At 39.2% G+C, this 16,954-nt stretch overlaps 1 protein-coding gene across 6 annotated transcripts in view; it reads left to right on the plus strand.

The window, feature by feature from the left end:
* The window catches only part of LOC133997177 (DNA (cytosine-5)-methyltransferase 3A-like), a 65,936-nt gene extending 49,737 nt beyond the window's left edge, over window positions 1–16,199 (plus strand). For 3 of the 6 annotated variants that reach the window (XM_062436720.1, XM_062436725.1, XM_062436723.1), the window contains 11 exons: window positions 166–245; window positions 1,397–1,509; window positions 3,054–3,237; window positions 5,729–5,813; window positions 5,929–6,074; window positions 6,260–6,350; window positions 6,519–6,667; window positions 8,092–8,177; window positions 8,294–8,363; window positions 8,931–9,049; window positions 10,741–16,199. In XM_062436720.1, coding sequence (XP_062292704.1) covers window positions 166–245; window positions 1,397–1,509; window positions 3,054–3,237; window positions 5,729–5,813; window positions 5,929–6,074; window positions 6,260–6,350; window positions 6,519–6,667; window positions 8,092–8,177; window positions 8,294–8,363; window positions 8,931–9,049; window positions 10,741–10,882 — 1,265 coding nt within the window. In that variant the 3' untranslated portion in view covers window positions 10,883–16,199. Of the gene's footprint in view, window positions 1–165; window positions 246–1,396; window positions 1,510–3,053; window positions 3,238–5,728; window positions 5,814–5,928; window positions 6,075–6,259; window positions 6,351–6,518; window positions 6,668–8,091; window positions 8,178–8,293; window positions 8,364–8,930; window positions 9,050–10,737 lie in introns of all 6 variants that reach the window. The other 3 variants (XM_062436722.1, XM_062436721.1, XM_062436726.1) reach the window with 2 other exon arrangements.
* Window positions 16,200–16,954: the final 755 nt, after the last annotated feature.

Below are 16,954 nucleotides of genomic sequence, written 5' to 3' on the forward strand. Positions count from 1 at the left end.
TGTAACAGCTGCTAAATGGCGTTATGATTTGTCATCTTTCTCTAAATAGGTTGAAAATGTGAAATAGGTTGAAACATCACATTATGTTGTACATCATCATTTCATATTATCCCTTTATGAGGTGATGGTCTGTGGTTAATGGAAGTTATTACACTGTTATTGCAGATATCTGTATCTCCTGTGGAAGCCTCAACGTCTCTCTGGAGCATCCTCTCTTCGTAGGAGCAATGTGCCAGGGCTGCAAAGTAAGATACTCACAGAAGGACTGGAAGTCAATATTGTAGCTCACTGACTCTCAGTAAGATGCTGTCAACATGATGGGAGCATAACATAATCTGACAAATTCTGTTGCCCAAATTGATTTCAAAAATAGTATCTTCCATAGTGATATAGAGTATGATATGATATTATATGACTGATTTATTTATGATTTATTTATGTTCTACACTACAGACACAAAATCCAAGGGCTAACATGTTAAAGTGAAAAGATTTGTTTCCAACATGGTCCGACGTTAAAAGACAAAGAAACATAAAGAAGCACAAGACATTAATCATAAAAACAACAAAAAAACAATAACATCTTGAAATCCACAAACACATAAAAAATAATAACACCCACATCAACATACATAAACATGTAAGTGAAGATTTATACATTAGTGACTCTATTCTATAAATAAATCCTAACCTGACTTCTATAAGCCTCTTTCATTTTTAACAAGTGTGCTGTAAAAATAGGAACATCTGGCTACATTATTTACTGGAGGAGCTTTACATGAACACTCACTGGCCTCTGCTATTCTAGAGATGCTGAGTATGGACCATTGTTATCTGTGAACACAAGTAGTGATACTATTATACAAATGATGCAGCTTCAGTGGCAATGACTTCTTCTGTCTTTTTTAATTGAATATATTCAGGTTTGAAGCAGAACAAAAACAATTTAAAGAAGCAATATTGGACTCTGGGAAATTCTGATTGACATTTTCCACTATTTTCTGACATTCTATGACCTATATGACAGCTAATCAATCATGTAAATCCTGTATAATACTCCTACTAATTAGTTGCAGCTCTACATGCAATACCAGGCTAAACACAGCTGCATACAGACTCCTCTGCTGTTAAACGAGGAAACTACTGCAGTCCCCCCCCCCCACCCCCCAGTGGACCCAACGCCTCAAACCCACTCACCTTGCTTTGCCCTGCACTCGCCGCTCCCTGCACCCTCCAGGGTCAAGCAGTGCAAATATAACGTCTGAGATGTTACACAGACGCATGAAAATGAACAGATGTAGACTGACCAGTACTCCCAAAATGTAAGATTGAATTAGGGATAAACAACATGACACGCTGCCTCTGCCCTTCTCCTTATCATTCTGTTTTTGTGCTAGAACTCCTTCCTGGAGTGTGCCTACCAGTATGACGACGACGGCTACCAGTCCTACTGCACCATCTGCTGTGGAGGCAGGGAAGTTCTCATGTGTGGCAACAACAACTGCTGTAGGTCAGTACAGATTTGTACACGCCATTGCGGATGGGGATTTGGGATTGGCAAGCAGCAGCTGCGTCTTTTTGTGGCCAGGACAAGAGTTTGGGTTTTTCACTGCAACAGAAAACAATCTAACCATACATGTCAAACTGTCATTTATGGGTCCTTGTATTGGCAGAGTTATTTATGCTACTACAGAGCACACAGTTGATGTTGGTGTTCGAACTCTGCAAACATATACTCAGCACAAGAGAAATCAGATAGCAAACCGCACCGCAAAACTGCATCCAGAGCTCTGAGCCAGCTATCATGTGGTCATTCCCCCCAAAAAACTGCTTCTGCTAACTAGGGGGAAAATGCTGGCTAGCGAGATTAGAAAGATAAACGTAAACCCAGCAATCCAATCAGGCAAACATATAATTATTAATTTTAAGACCTTGAAAACCTATTTTCTCAAGCAGCTACATAAACATATCATTTCTGCTAAAGTTAAAACAGTTTTGTTTATTTAATTTGAGAGATTTCTGTATTTCTGGTTTGAAAAGGGTCACACTCATGATGTCATGTACTCCACTCCACTAATAAGGATTTAGCAGTTTAAATCTAAACCTTTAAATCTAAGGATGCTTTTTCTTAACTTTAAACTTGATGGATGGTTATTAAGTCGTGACAATTTAATGTTAATGTAAAAAAACAAGCACCAGCCATGGTTATAAGCTTAAAGGATATGTTCACAATTATTCAAGTGTTTCTTAAAACAACAATCAGGTGTCCATGTGAAGAGTGACAGATTTTCCTCTTAATCCTAATCAGGTATTAAGGTAATTAATTGAGTTTGGGCCTAAGTACAGACTGATTCCCAGTCCTCTAATGGTACATCTGTTTCTAGGTTTCCTTATTTTCTGTTTGTACTGAGGCGAATTGGACAGTAATAAACCATAACTCTGATAAAGCACATTTACTTAAGCTATCAGACACCATTTTTTCCTTTTACTTTGGACATTATTTTGGCTGTACTGTGATAATAAGCCAATTTCTTTAGTTAACTTTAATATATACCACAAGTTACAGTATTTTTTAGCAAAATGTCCCTCTTTGTGTCCTGATGGGTAGCTGCAGTGGACGTTTCATGACAAAAAGAGGGACTCTGTCACCAAAAAGAAAACTTTGAAACGTATCGACTTGATTTGACAAATGCGGACGGCTGAAGCTTCATATTCGCTTCAACTTAATTCTTAAATACTTTTTTGTGCAGTAGGAGGACTTAATTTGTTGATTTGTGGATTTGTGCCCCATTACTTCCATTAAAAGGGCTTTATGAAGCAATCTAATAATGGCCAGTATGAACAGGAGTAATGAGTACAGCAAGAAAAACATGTCAGTGTTCATGTAGATACCTGAATATTGGCTTAGGACAAACTTGAAAAAAGTGAATACTCATATATATGTACATTGCATAATCATCACAAGTAAAGAAATCATATTGAATCCCTCTTTGTGTGTGTGTGTGTGTGTGTGTGTGTGTGTGTGTGTGTGTGTGTGTGTGTGTGTGTGTGCAGGTGTTTCTGTGTGGAGTGTGTGGATCTGATGGTAGGAACCGGCTCAGCGACTGCAGCCATCAAAGAAGACCCCTGGAACTGTTACATGTGCGGCCCTCGAAACATCCACGGGTTACTGCGGCGACGGGACGACTGGCCCTGCCGACTACAGCACTTCTTCGCCAACAACCACGAACAGGAATTCGTAAGTCAGAGCGAGAAAGAAAAGTTTTGTCCTTATAGATTATATAAATACAATATAATATTATTCTAAAATCTGAGTTGAGAAAAGATCTATATATATATATACAATTACATTTTGCAGCCACAATAATAAATGATGAACTACATCGTTTTCCTCACTGAGCAAAGCCAGTGCAATCATTTCAGTTAAGTCCTGACAATCTTTAAATTGGTGTTGTAAATTTGATATATTTGCCGTGCCTCATTGAATGCTGTTTGCTATCATAATGTCACCAGAAAAACAAGCTGAAATACAACACAGTCAAACAGGAAACAGGAGATATGTGGGGATCAGTGTGGGTTTATGCCAGGGCTTGTCACCTAAACACTGCCAGCACAGTTATTAGTAATACTACAGAGCTGTCAACTTTCACGCAATCAGAGTGAGAGTCACGCAAATGACACGCTGCTATTTCTCAATATTCAATTCATTCAACTATCTTTTTAAAACTATTAGTTTTGGACTCACACATATGATAACATTGTGTTTCTGCGCTAAAAGAGCTAAAATTTCTTTGTTGCTAAAACCGGTTCTGAAGTACAGTTTGACCAATTCATCTACACAAGGCATTTTCGTGGGCCAACCGATTGCGTCTGAGGCGTCTGAGGCTGATTGCGACTGTGGCCCTGATACTCCGTCGTACTGTTGTATGTTCAGGACATTATTAACTTAATGAAACTAAATATGAATATTTTGTCACCTTTATGTTTTTGTGACAAAGTTTCAAACACAGACTGTTGATGTAGCTAACTGTTAACAAGCGCTAATGCTACGTTAGTAAATAGTGAAAAGATAAGGAGAGAGGTTAGTTTTTATTTGGTTGATACTGTAGAGAGAACTAGTCTCTTGGTTTGATGTTTGCTTCCCTAGACACCATGGACATAAAGATGAGTAAAGTAAGTCATCACTGAGTCTCTTATGGACATGAGCTGATTTTGACAAATATTCTAGTTTTTGAGGAGCAATCTTTGGCCTGCTGCTGAGGGCTTTGAGTGAATTTCTAGTTTCACAGACTGGTATTTTACAGTCAGTTGTATTTACATTCAGTATCATTCTGATTATAAACATGAAAGAATAGATACTGCTCACTAAATAATGATCACTCCACCACCTCTCCTGACATCTAGGTGTATGAGAGTGCTAAATCTATATGTAACAGGCCATTATATTGTCCCACCCACATTTCAATTGCTTCCTACACCCATGCTGTACATAGTCACGTTTCTTTACTTAAATTACAAATTGAATAAAATGTCTTTGACGTATGGTGGCGACAATGAAAGGGCCAAAAAAAGATTGGGGGCCTGCCCAACTTCCCTCAAATCTCACTCCAAGGTTTTCTGAAAAGTTGACAGCTCTGGTTATTAGGCAAACTGTATTGCTCATGATTCATTGTACTGTTGAATAATTACAATACTCTCAGTCTATCTGCGATGTAGTGTAGCTCAAGTGACAAGGAAGGTGGTAGGCAGGCAGACTCAGGCTGTTGTAAAAACTGATTTACGTGTGACCAAAAATGCTTGTGACCAAAAATGAAAAGAATACAAACAATCAAAAGTGAACTGGCTTAACTCAAGATACTTAACTAAGGCATGAACAAATGCACACAGCTACACCGTCATCTTCTGACCTCCTCTAAACCTACACACACCCCGTTAAATAGGCCCTCCACTCAATTATGCAGAACAATTACTGTAGGGGTGTCCTCGCCCTCTTACAAGTATGCACTTAACAATGCTACTTGTATCAGTCAACACTGTTTACCACCCATCATTGTGTGTGTAGAATTATTAGGCAACTAAATAAAAACATGTCCCACCTCACTCGTTTATTCTCAGTTTTTAAGTAAGTGTAACACAAAAGAGCTTTTTTTGACTCTGTAGTGAGTTAAATCTTTTTTGGCCCATTTTACCTGAGGTTATAAAGCTGCCTATTCATTCTGCACATCTTAATATAAGGCGTTAATCAGTTTGGACCACACCATCACTCACTACACAAATACATATCACCTGAAAATGACTAAATCCAATAAACATTCAAATGTATGTGGTTAGAGGCTATAAAAAGTGCATAGAAATCATTACTTTCCTTATAATTGTGCAGGCAATGTAAATCATCCATGAAAGATAAGCATCAAAACTGTCTTTGTTCACACTCACACACATTCATGTTCTTCAGAAAGACTTCAGCCTAAAGAACAGAGCCTTATCTCCTGATTATCTCATCTGATCTTACATACAACATGTTGTGCAGCTTCAGTTACGACGCTTCTGGAAAACACCTCTGAAGCTTAAGAAGGTGTGTGAGGTGGATTTTACGATCATCTCAGCCTTAAGGTGCTTTTGGGACACGAGGCCCAGATCATGATCGTAAATCATGCTGATGTGTTCGGCCTGCTCTCCGCTGTCTTTACTTTACTATCTAATCATGTTCTCTTCACTCGTCCTCTCAGGAGCCAGCCAAGTTGTATGCTCCAGTTGCGGCAGAAAAAAGACAACCAATCAGAGTCCTATCCCTGTTTGACGGCATTGCAACAGGTGTGTAATGGATTTTGCGTGCATGTGTGTGTGCATCCGTAACATTTTACGACTCACTGCTTCTGTAAAATTCGTACAAATGCAATGATGCTTGTGTGTGTGCATGTGCTCACAGGTCTGTTGGTGCTGAAGGATTTGGGCATCCAGGTCGACAAATATGTGGCGTCCGAGGTGTGTGAAGACTCCATCACTGTCGGCATGGTCCGACACCAGGGACGCATCATGTACGTGGGCGATATACGCAACGTAACCCACAAACATGTAAGTGCAATTCTCTCCTGTAAGATTCAGGGACATTTACAACAGTCCACTTGTCTTAAATCACTCAGGATACATTTAAATGCAGCACAGTTATAAGGATTTTTTTGATTGTTTTAGTCCACCAAACTTCTTCTTTAGTGCCTTTTCTCTGCTGATGTTACCTCATGATGTGTTTTGCCGATTAGATCGAGGAGTGGGGACCATTTGACCTGGTCATAGGAGGAAGCCCCTGCAATGACCTCTCCATAGTCAACCCTGCACGGAAAGGCCTTTACGGTGAGTGAGGGTCTAGAAAAAAAAAGACAATAATTGTTTCATTATTTGCAAAGTAACAAAAACAGATTAAATTACAAAACAGATGTTCTGAGGCACTGGCGATGGTCTGCTTTGAGTTAGTTTTAATTCTTCATGTGAAATGAACTGTGGATGCTGAACTCCCCGCAGAGGGAACGGGCCGGTTGTTTTTCGAGTTTTACCGTCTCCTACACGAGGCCCGACCAAAACCAGGCGACGGGAGGCCGTTCTTCTGGCTGTTTGAGAACGTGGTCGCCATGGGAGTCAGCGACAAACGGGACATCTCACGCTTTTTAGAGGTAAAACAAACAAAGTCACAAACAGCTGCACGGACTGACACATTACAGCTCACACGACAATCCCCAAACACACTCGGTAATAGACTTCAAAGTTAATTTCACACATAAAGCAGTGAGTGTGGTGCAGAAGAAAGCTTTGCTGCCCTCTTGTGGTTTGCATCATTTCACCTGACACGACCCAGGTTTTTACTTAATCTTTAATGAGATCAGCAAATGTACATTGGCCACTTAAGATACGCTTCATACTCTAAAATGATAGTATATTATTAAATGAACATTTTTCATAAGTCAAAAGGTGAAACATCTTATACTTGTAGGTTTTCTTTAAAAATTGGTAGCATTTGACATAATATAGAGAGGATTCTACGATTTTTATTGTCATTCCAGCCTTGTAGATGCATGAAAGAACAAAATACCGCCCAGGTGATTGATTTTAGTTTAAAAAAAAAAAAAAATGAATATGTGATAAAATAAAGAACATCTATAATAAAATAAAGAACCTCTACACGATAGGCACAATGAGGGAGAAAATAAATACATAAAATAAAGTAAGAGATAAGAGGTAGTGAGCAGTGCAGTGTACTGCATGAGTAAATATGTGACATTTATACTATATTGAGACAAACAGCACATTACTAAGATGTCAGTGAGATCTGCCATGACCCATTTCTTCAGTGAATTCTCTATGAATCACAGTGAATGTAAACTGGCCACTTTACAATACATTTTGATTATAGAGTGATTTTGTAGTTACTCAAAGATGATTGACATAGACAACAAAAAGTTACAGATGATGTTGTGTTCAGGTCAGCAGACACTAAAGAATACATTTATATCTCATGAAAATGGGATGGGTTTTTTTTGCTGGTGGAAAGTTCGGATGGAGAGCTTGTGGGATTTTATATTAAGGCTGTCAAGTCAAGTCAACTTTATTTATATAGCCCCAACACAAGTTATCTCAGGGCACTGTTCACATAAAGCAGGTCTAGACTGTACTCGTCCCCCATGAGCGGCACTCAACTTCTCTCTCAACAGTGGCGGGTTGAGAGAGAAAGAGGGAGGGTGAGAGAGGAGAGAGAGAGACACAGAGAAGCACAATACAACAAGAATAACGTTAATAATAATAGAAATATGAATAATAATTATAGTAGCAGGTGTGGGCGACAAGCAGGACCACAGCAGCACAGAGTCCACAACCACATACCACAGAAATATGCATGAATGGTAAACGACTATGTGCAGATGGAGAGGGAGGAGAGAGAGAGCTCAGTGCATCATGAAGTCCCCTCAGCAGTCTAGACCCTAACTATAAGCTTTACCACTACTCTTAAACATAGAGAGGGTTTAACAGAGTCTCATTTACATTCAGAAGATGATGATGATGATGAGTGAAACAGGAAGATAACCCTGCTGTTCCTCTGCAGTGTAACCCAGTGATGATCGATGCCAAGGAAGTCTCCGCTGCCCACCGCGCTCGATATTTCTGGGGAAACCTGCCAGGCATGTCCAGGTGATGCATCCTTCATTTTCTTTCTGTTGATGTTTTTAAAACTAATATAAGCTGAATTTAAAGTGATACGTAATATTTCGTCTTCTCATTTCTTGTCTATGCTTTGGTATTCGCAGACCTCTGGCCCCCATGACGAATGACAAGCTGGACCTACAGGAGTGCCTGGAGCACGGGCGCACAGCTAAGGTATACACGTGTGTATGTGTGTGTGTGTGCGTGTGAGTGTGTCTGTGCTTATTATCATACAGTATCTAACCTTCTGACTAGTGGCAAGCAAAGATTCAGACTTTTAACAGAAAACTGGAGAGTTTAGGCAACTGTAGAACATATTTGAATGTTATATTTTATGTGATATGTAAAAAAAGAAAAAGAAAAATTTGGGGGCAAACGTTTGGAAATTGGCCAACACTAAACTGAAACTGTTGGGTAAGGATGGAATTTAGTAATCGATAATCTATCGGTGTATTTCATGGAGATAAAACATTTTCTTCCATTGACCAGCATGTCTGGAAAAGTGAATTAATACATATATTTCTCAGCAATGCCAATTTCCCTGCTGCTATTGTTGCACTTTTACTCTGCCAGCAAGTTTAAATACTTCAAGAAAGTCAATTTATTACTATTTTGAACCATGTACTGTATCATAACTGCACAAAAAGGGGGACAGCTTGTAGAATTAAAAAAGGATATGTGTGTGTGTGTTTCTGTCTGTCTGTTTGTGTGTGTGTGTTTGGTTCTGGATGTTAATTCCAGTTTGAGAAGTTGCGTACGATAACGACACGCTCCAACTCTGTGAAGCAGGGGAAAGATGAACATTTCCCCGTCTACATGGACAACAAGGAGGACATCCTCTGGTGTACCGAGATGGAAAGGTATGTGGTTATATAAGTATGTGTGGGTCCTTCTAATTTTACCTTTGCATGTTCAGTAATTTGTAGGAGAAAATGATGAATGTAAGCACTTAATTTTGCTTTGTAGTCCTTATTAATTGATTTCAATAGCTGTTTGGTGATACTCATAACACCTTATGATAACAAATTATATTTGTGAAATTAGTTTTTTCTTTTTTTTCTCAGTTTTCTTTTATTAAATCACTATCATTATGTTCTAATATTAAGGTGAAAAATCATATACTTATTTGCTTTTTTGTCGCACTGGCATTTTAAATCATAATGTGTGAGATAAAACAGCAGGTTGCACTGCTCAAAAAAATGAAGGGATCACTTTAATCACACATCAGATCTTGATGAACGAATGATTTAAGTTGAAAATCTTAACTGATGCACATTGTATCATTTTTTGAGAACAAAATGACGTAATAACAGTCAATGGAAACCAAAATCATCAACCTAATGAGGGCTGGATTTTAAATTCACACCGAAAATCAAAGTAAAAAATTTGAAATCACAGCTGTTCCAACTTGCGTGAATTTCTTCACGGCAACTCATAATGTGACTCAGTACTGAGTACCCCCCCCCCCCACGTGCCTGTTTGCACTCACGATAACACCTGGGCATGCTCCTGATGAGTTGGTAGATGGTATCAAGGGGGATCTCCTCCCAAACCTGGATCAGGGCATCAGTGAGCTCCTGGACAGTCTGTGGTTGTACTTAACGTTGGATGCACCGATACATAACGTCCCATAGGTGCTCAATTGAATTTAGGTCAGGGGAATGTGAGGGGCCAGTCAATGGCATCAATGCCTTTGTCATTCAGGAACTGCCTACACACTCCTTTTCCTTTTTGGAGGTTGTCCTGCTTTTGCCTCTCCATTGCACCTGTTCTCACTTTCATTTGCACCAAAGCAGCTGAAATTGATTCACAATCACTTGTGCTTCCTAAATGGACAGATTGATTTCCCTGAAGTTTAACTGACTTGGTGTTATACTGTGATGATTAAGTGTTCCCTTCATTTTTTTGAGCATTGTATTTACTATTTAACATAAGTAAATATGAGGCTTGAATACTACACTGAGACAAAGAGTACATTACTAAGATGTAGAGACTGATTGGAGTTTTATTTGGTTTGCGGTCTCTGTTATTTTAAAAATCCAGTTTTAAAGATGCAGTGTGTAGGATTTAGTGGCATCTTGGTTTGTACATTGTGGGCTACTGTAGAAACACGGTGCAACATTGCAGGCTCCATGAAAGAGGACCCGCTCCCTCTGTAGATATATGGACTTATTCTTAGGTAACAAGAATCATGGGATCATACACCAGTTAATTATGAGGATTATATTCCATTTCTGCTGAGTTCATTCAACTAGATGCCACTAAATTCTACACACTGCACTTTTAATAAGATATTTAATTTTCTGATTTTTATTAGATTATTTTACATATAACCTTAAAATAAAGAGCCCATGGAATCCAATGAAAACCACCAAACTCCAAAAGTCCAATTTTCAGCTTCATCAGTTGGTTTTTGAATGATTTTTTGCCACAGAAGAATGATCATTTTCAGCAAATTTGGAGATATATGATTTTCTACAAACCCGTTTATTAAGATTTTAAAAACTTTCCCCAGTTCCAGCTTTAAACAAATCATGATGTGTGTCAGCAGGGTGTTTGGTTTCCCCGTCCACTACACCGACGTGTCCAACATGAGTCGTCTGGCCAGGCAAAGGCTCCTGGGACGTTCCTGGAGCGTCCCCGTCATCAGGCACCTCTTCGCCCCGCTCAAGGAGTACTTCGCCTGCAACTAGTCACACACCAACTCTCTCTCTCTCACACGCGCACGCACACACACACACACACACACACACACACACGCATTCACACATAAAGAGTATGTAATAACAGACAGATACACACACACACACACACACACACACACACACACACACACACACACACACAGTGTACAGCTCGTACATGAAGGTTGGCTGACTCAGAATGACACATGTGACCGGACAGTCATACATACACCTAAATATACACACATAAACCTACATATACACACATATTGTAAAGGACTGCTTCCCTAGATCCCACCTAGACCATTGGCTAACCGTAGTCTCCCTGGTGCTACCTTGCTGATATCCACACACACATTCACACTCACACACATACATTTGGTGCAGGGTCACTGTACTGTATAACCCTCACACAAAAACTTCCTGTCCGACCTTGAAACTGATGTCTTCTGGCTTTACTGTGTCCTAGTAGCTGGAGTTCAAAACCTCCAGGGGGCGCAAAACTGAAAAAGGGCGCCCCTGATTTTTTTTTCCCGTTTTGAATATCTGTCAGAATTACACCAACAACACCAATGAATCCCTTCTAAACCATAACACTTAATTCTGGATTCATACATAGTTCCAGTACTACTTGTGTGTTACAGTGCAATGAACACAAATATACAAACACGTATACACATGCACACACACGCACACACACACACCAGTTAAAGCTCGTGGTGCTGGTCAGATAGTGATAAGAGTCCAAATGGTGCCACTTTAATACAACACTTTTACAGTTTTTGGTGCTCTTTGAGGCTGAACCGTCTCTGGTTGTTTCAGTCGCTGCGGTTTTGTGTCCCTAACTTGAGTTTAACCAAACGCATGAAAAGCAGACGCGGAGGCAACACCAGCCGAGAAAGGCGGCAAAAGTTGACGCTTCGACGTGCCACTTAAGTGGAGTACGAATTTTTTAAACTTATAATGTTGGGCAGAGCGTGCTGGAGGAGGCCTATTAAAGAAAAGAAAAAAAACTCAGTTCAGATGGGATTATCTTTACTGGATCGACTGCAACTAAAGCAGATTCTTGTGTTTCTTGGAGGAGGCGCTCTGGAGGTGCAAATAATCTCAGTAGCGGAGTTTAACTTCCCCTGTTCACCTGTGTTCATGTCTGTTACCTAGTAAAGCTACGTATGGATGTGCATGTGCCTTTCTGAAAAGACTTTTTTGAGTAAAATCAGAGCCAAGATCATAATGTTCAGTTTAGTTGTGTTTCTTCAGCATCCTTCAGTGGGCAGAGAAACCAGTAACGTAGATAACAAGGCGACGCTTACATCGTGGGTCAGTGTTAGAAATCACTGGGTTAGAATGATTGTAAAAATGTTAAATGTAGATGAAAGTATGTCGCCATTCACATATAGAATAAATGCATACATTCAAGTCATCAGTTTGTTGGTGCTCTTTCTGTGATTTTGGAGCATGTTCTTTAGCAGCGATTGTATTTTAAAGTGAGCTTGAACTTGGATAAATTATATGTGATATAATCTGTCATGTAGCATTTTAATCATGGATTTAGTTCCTCATGTTTTTTGCTGGTATACTATACTTACTCTAACATCTGTAATAATGCTGTAACTATTAGACTGTGATGGTGTTTCATCTTAATAATCATTTCACCTGCCTGACTACTACTTAGGCTTCAAGACTGACATTGGATGTTTATATCTGCATCTAAATCAGATCAGTGTGTGCTAAAATTTGTTCCACATCATTTTAACATACAGTAGCTTGAGACTTCAGTCATGAAATCGAGTTCCTGAACGGTGCTTAGACACAGTCTGTATGGAGTTACTGTGAAATGATGACGTAAAGGTTTTCTCTCTGTTTATCTTCGGCACGGCTCAGTTGTTTTTTTACCCATCGTGACCGCTGCTTTCATTGTCTGAAGCCTTGTCGTGTAAGTAATATGAACCTCCAGGATCATGAATGTCAGCCAACGTCATCAGTTTTATTTACTGTAGATTTTAATGGATTGAACATTATTTTTATATCTTCTGACATCACGCTGCGTCAAGTCCGCTCTCTGTATTCTGTGTGAAAATCTCAGTTCTCTCTTCATGTCCATTTCTGGATTCGTTTTAAAAAGCAGACGTGTTATCAAACTACTTTGTAGGGAAAATGTGACGGTTTCTGTCCCCTTTAAAGTATACTAAAACGGTCAATCATCAGCTTTAACACCTCCAGCGAGATTATTCCTGCCTCCACAGCAGCACTGCCTCCGAGAAAACAAACTAAAACATCAATTCACTCTTTAGGAGTTCAGTGTGTGACTTCAACAGCATTTAATGTAAAAGGGAGTCATTTCAAACCTTCCAATTATATATATAGTACAGCCTCTCTTGTGCCTCGGCTCATACATTGCCCTTTTTTTCGGTCTGGTGAAAAAATGACAGTCCGTCAGCCCTTACAGTTTCGGCTCCTGTTTTGCCTCACAGGGATCCAAAATGTCCTCAACTTACAGCAGCGACGTCCACTGGAACCAGAGGCAGGCCTGTACTCTGTTGACACTATGCTGGTTTTCTACTTCCTATGACTGAAAGAGATAGCCCTGTATAAATAACAGACTCTTCCTTATCTCAGAGGAAGGCCTGTCTTGGGTATCTTATTTCTGCCTTTTTTTTGCCCAACGCATGCTGGGATTAACTCAGCCTCTCCACAACCTTTAATAAGCATAGGCAGGTGAAGAAGATTTGATTGTTATCAATTGTGGCAGATATGTAATAAATAAAAATGTTTCCAAGACTATCATACATTGAGGCACGATGTGTAAATGTCCTTGTATACTGATTTATGATTTATTTAAACAGGGCTGTCTATGGAAAAAAAAAATCTTTCAGTCTGGTGCTTTTGGTCTTCAGACGACCATATTTTCCAGGAAGCCTTCCGATCCTCTGACCTTCCTCATATACCAGCTAACAACTGGACATGCAGTCTATACTGACACACACACACACACGCATATGCACATGCACAAACATTCAAACAAACCAACAGTAAACCAGCAGGTTTTTTTCCATCCTGTTTACTCTCTGTTTCTACAACCGACCTTCAGGTGCTTTTTAAACTCTGCTCTTTTTTACAGTGCTCTTTGCAGGTTACACACACACACACACACACAAACACACACACACACACACACGCACATTTGCTGGAAAACCACACACACTCATATCCGCTCAACATGGTGCCGACGTTCTTGCTTGTCTAAACTCCTTCTTCGCAACCAAACACACATTGTTCATATACACACACACACACACATGCATCACACACACTGTGTTTTTTGCCGGCCGCCTGCCGCCATCAGGCTTTTCCACGGCGCCGCTGGGCGTTACATCGTTACCCTACGGTGCTTGGTGCTCCCAAAAAAACCCAACCCATCCCCACCCCATACCCAAACTCCCCTACCACTCCCCACTCCCTACTCCACCCCCAGGTGCTGCATGTCAGTCAGTCAGTGTAATCTCTGATTTCATGTTAGATTAGGGAGTAATGATAATAATAATAATGGTAATAATAATTACAATAATAATCTGTTATCGTGTGTGTGTACTGTTCCAGGTTGGTGCTCAGTTCAGTTCAGTCTCAGCCTAGAGGAGAGAGAGAGAGGCTAGAGAAAGCATATATTACAGTTAGTATAGTGAATTGTTCTATTGTACCCAAGGATGCCAGAAAGAGATAGTTGAACCAGCGAGGTACAGGACACTCTCAAATTAGAGGGGAGCTGAAATAACACCTGCTGCCATGTTGAAATAGCTGAAGCAAAATCCAAAGTTTGAGTTTGGTCATCACCTCCTAAAAAGCAGTAACATAAATCTGGAGTTTGGCAAAAAATAATCAACGAGATAGAGAAGAAAAAGAACAAAAAGTCTGCTACACAAAGGAAAATTGGCCATCTAGATGACGACTTTGGTCCAGACTAAAGTATCTACGTGCCATGAAATGTGTTATTAATATTGGATGGTTGACCTTGAAATATGGTACAAACATGCATGTCCCCATCAGGAAGAGTTACAATTACATTAGTGATACCTTCATTTTTCACCTATCACCATCATCATCAATTCTTTGGTTTCTGACTAAAGGACATTCCCATCAGCCTCAGCTGTGCTTTTTATAATGAGCAAATGTTAATATGTTATTAACACACTAAACTAAGAAGATGTATATGGTCAACCTTATACTCACAGAGCTGCATGTGTAGACTCTTGTGAAATATTGGATATTTTTAGACCTCTAAAAATATTATAACAATCTGTGTTTTGTATGATTTGATTTGTACAAGTTAAACCTTTAACTGACAAAGACATACAAATAATAAAACGTCAGAGCTGAATCAGGGAGAAAAAGCCTTACTGATGACCTCTCTGTTAAAAACATGTGTTATGATGTAAAACAACAATTCAACTGATGATATCCGTTGAATTTAAAGTAGATGTAATTATAATCAGATAAGATTGAATATGAGATTATATCTTCCCCTACTTGTGATATGTTTGCATCAATAAATATAACAGATATGAGAAGATTTCACTCAATTATATCTTGTATATAAAATTATACAAAGTCAATATGCAACCAGCTATTGGTTCATTTTAAAGGGCCACAAGACAAAAAGGTCAGGAAGCGCTGGTTCATTTTCAGCTCTTACTTTTTCAACACGAGCAGTGTTATTTCAACATGTGTCTGTTTGAGAGTGCAGTCAGACAAAAGCATGAGGAATGGAGTCGTTTTGATTGACAGCTGTCAGTTTTAAGTGACGAGTGACAAAGTGATGATGTTTCTGTTCGCCTATCGACAGCTTTTAGGCTGAGTGATGCGCTGTTTTCAACACTGATACACTTACAAACACGTACACACAAAAACACTGTTCTTTAAACACAAACAGACACACACACACACACACACAGAGATACATGCATAACACCTACAAACACGATGCTGTGGCGCAGTCAGACACTCATCTCATGGACTAAATGAAAGATGAGCTTTTAGGAAAAGAGGAACTGGTGGCGTTTCAAAAGGTGCTAAAATTGTATCTGAAAATAAGAAAAATATATTGTTAGGAGTATAAATCAAGTTTGTCTTTACAATGACTGTATTTAAGTTTGTCGTAGTAATGAAAAGGCACTATTATTATTTTACTCTTGTATGAATATGAACTAATTAAAAAGGCATTTTAACTTTGTACTTGAACAATGTAAGAAATGAACCGTGAATAAAAAAAGAACTGTTTCTTGTGATTTAGCCTAAAGCCAGTGTTATCTAACTGTATGTTACAGCTAAGGGTGTGACTACTCAAATCCACTGTGTGATATGACTGTGAAGTCAAAATTCTATTTGAGTTTTGAAGTTTTTGGGATTTTTTCCCCCCTCTTCCTGAGCAGCTTATTTTATTGCTTTGATGTCAGGTCCTTCAGTCTCCACTGAGGCTTAGCACAGTTTTCTGACATCAAATCAACACAACAACACTCAGCACTTTCCTTCTCTGTTGTTAATGTGTGAGGAGAACATATCAAACTCCTGCCAGTGACAGTTTGACTTGTAAGAGTTTGTTGAAGACAGCAGGAGATTTCTTTCTGTGCCAAACTCTGGTTATTTTTAATAACTGTCATCAAACAGGAATCATTTTATTACAATTTGAAGACAAAATTGTTACACGCCTAGTGTCAGTGTACAGTGGCCACATAGGTGGTCACATAGGGTTCTTTTGTTTTTTCTTACTGAAAGGTGTGCTTGCTTTATACAGCTTTTGGAAGTACGCACTTGTTCTCCTTTCTTTTAAAAAAAAAAATGAAATAAGGTCCATAAAACCTCAGTGGGGCTGGATTTAAAATACAAGGAGCACCTGCACACTGAATCAGAGCTCCCTTTTCTTTATTTTCCACATGTAGACAAACTTCTGGTCTTCCTTCACCTACCCCATTGAGGTTTTGCAGATGTGTCCACTACATTGCACTACTTTTTTTTATTGAAAAAAAAAAGGAAAAACATCAAGAAGGGAGAACAAGTGTGTATTTCCAAAAGGCTTCAAAGTCAGAG

The sequence above is a fragment of the Scomber scombrus genome, chromosome 17 (assembly GCF_963691925.1).
Source record: "Scomber scombrus chromosome 17, fScoSco1.1, whole genome shotgun sequence".
In the NCBI taxonomy this organism is placed as follows: Eukaryota; Metazoa; Chordata; class Actinopteri; order Scombriformes; family Scombridae; genus Scomber; species Scomber scombrus.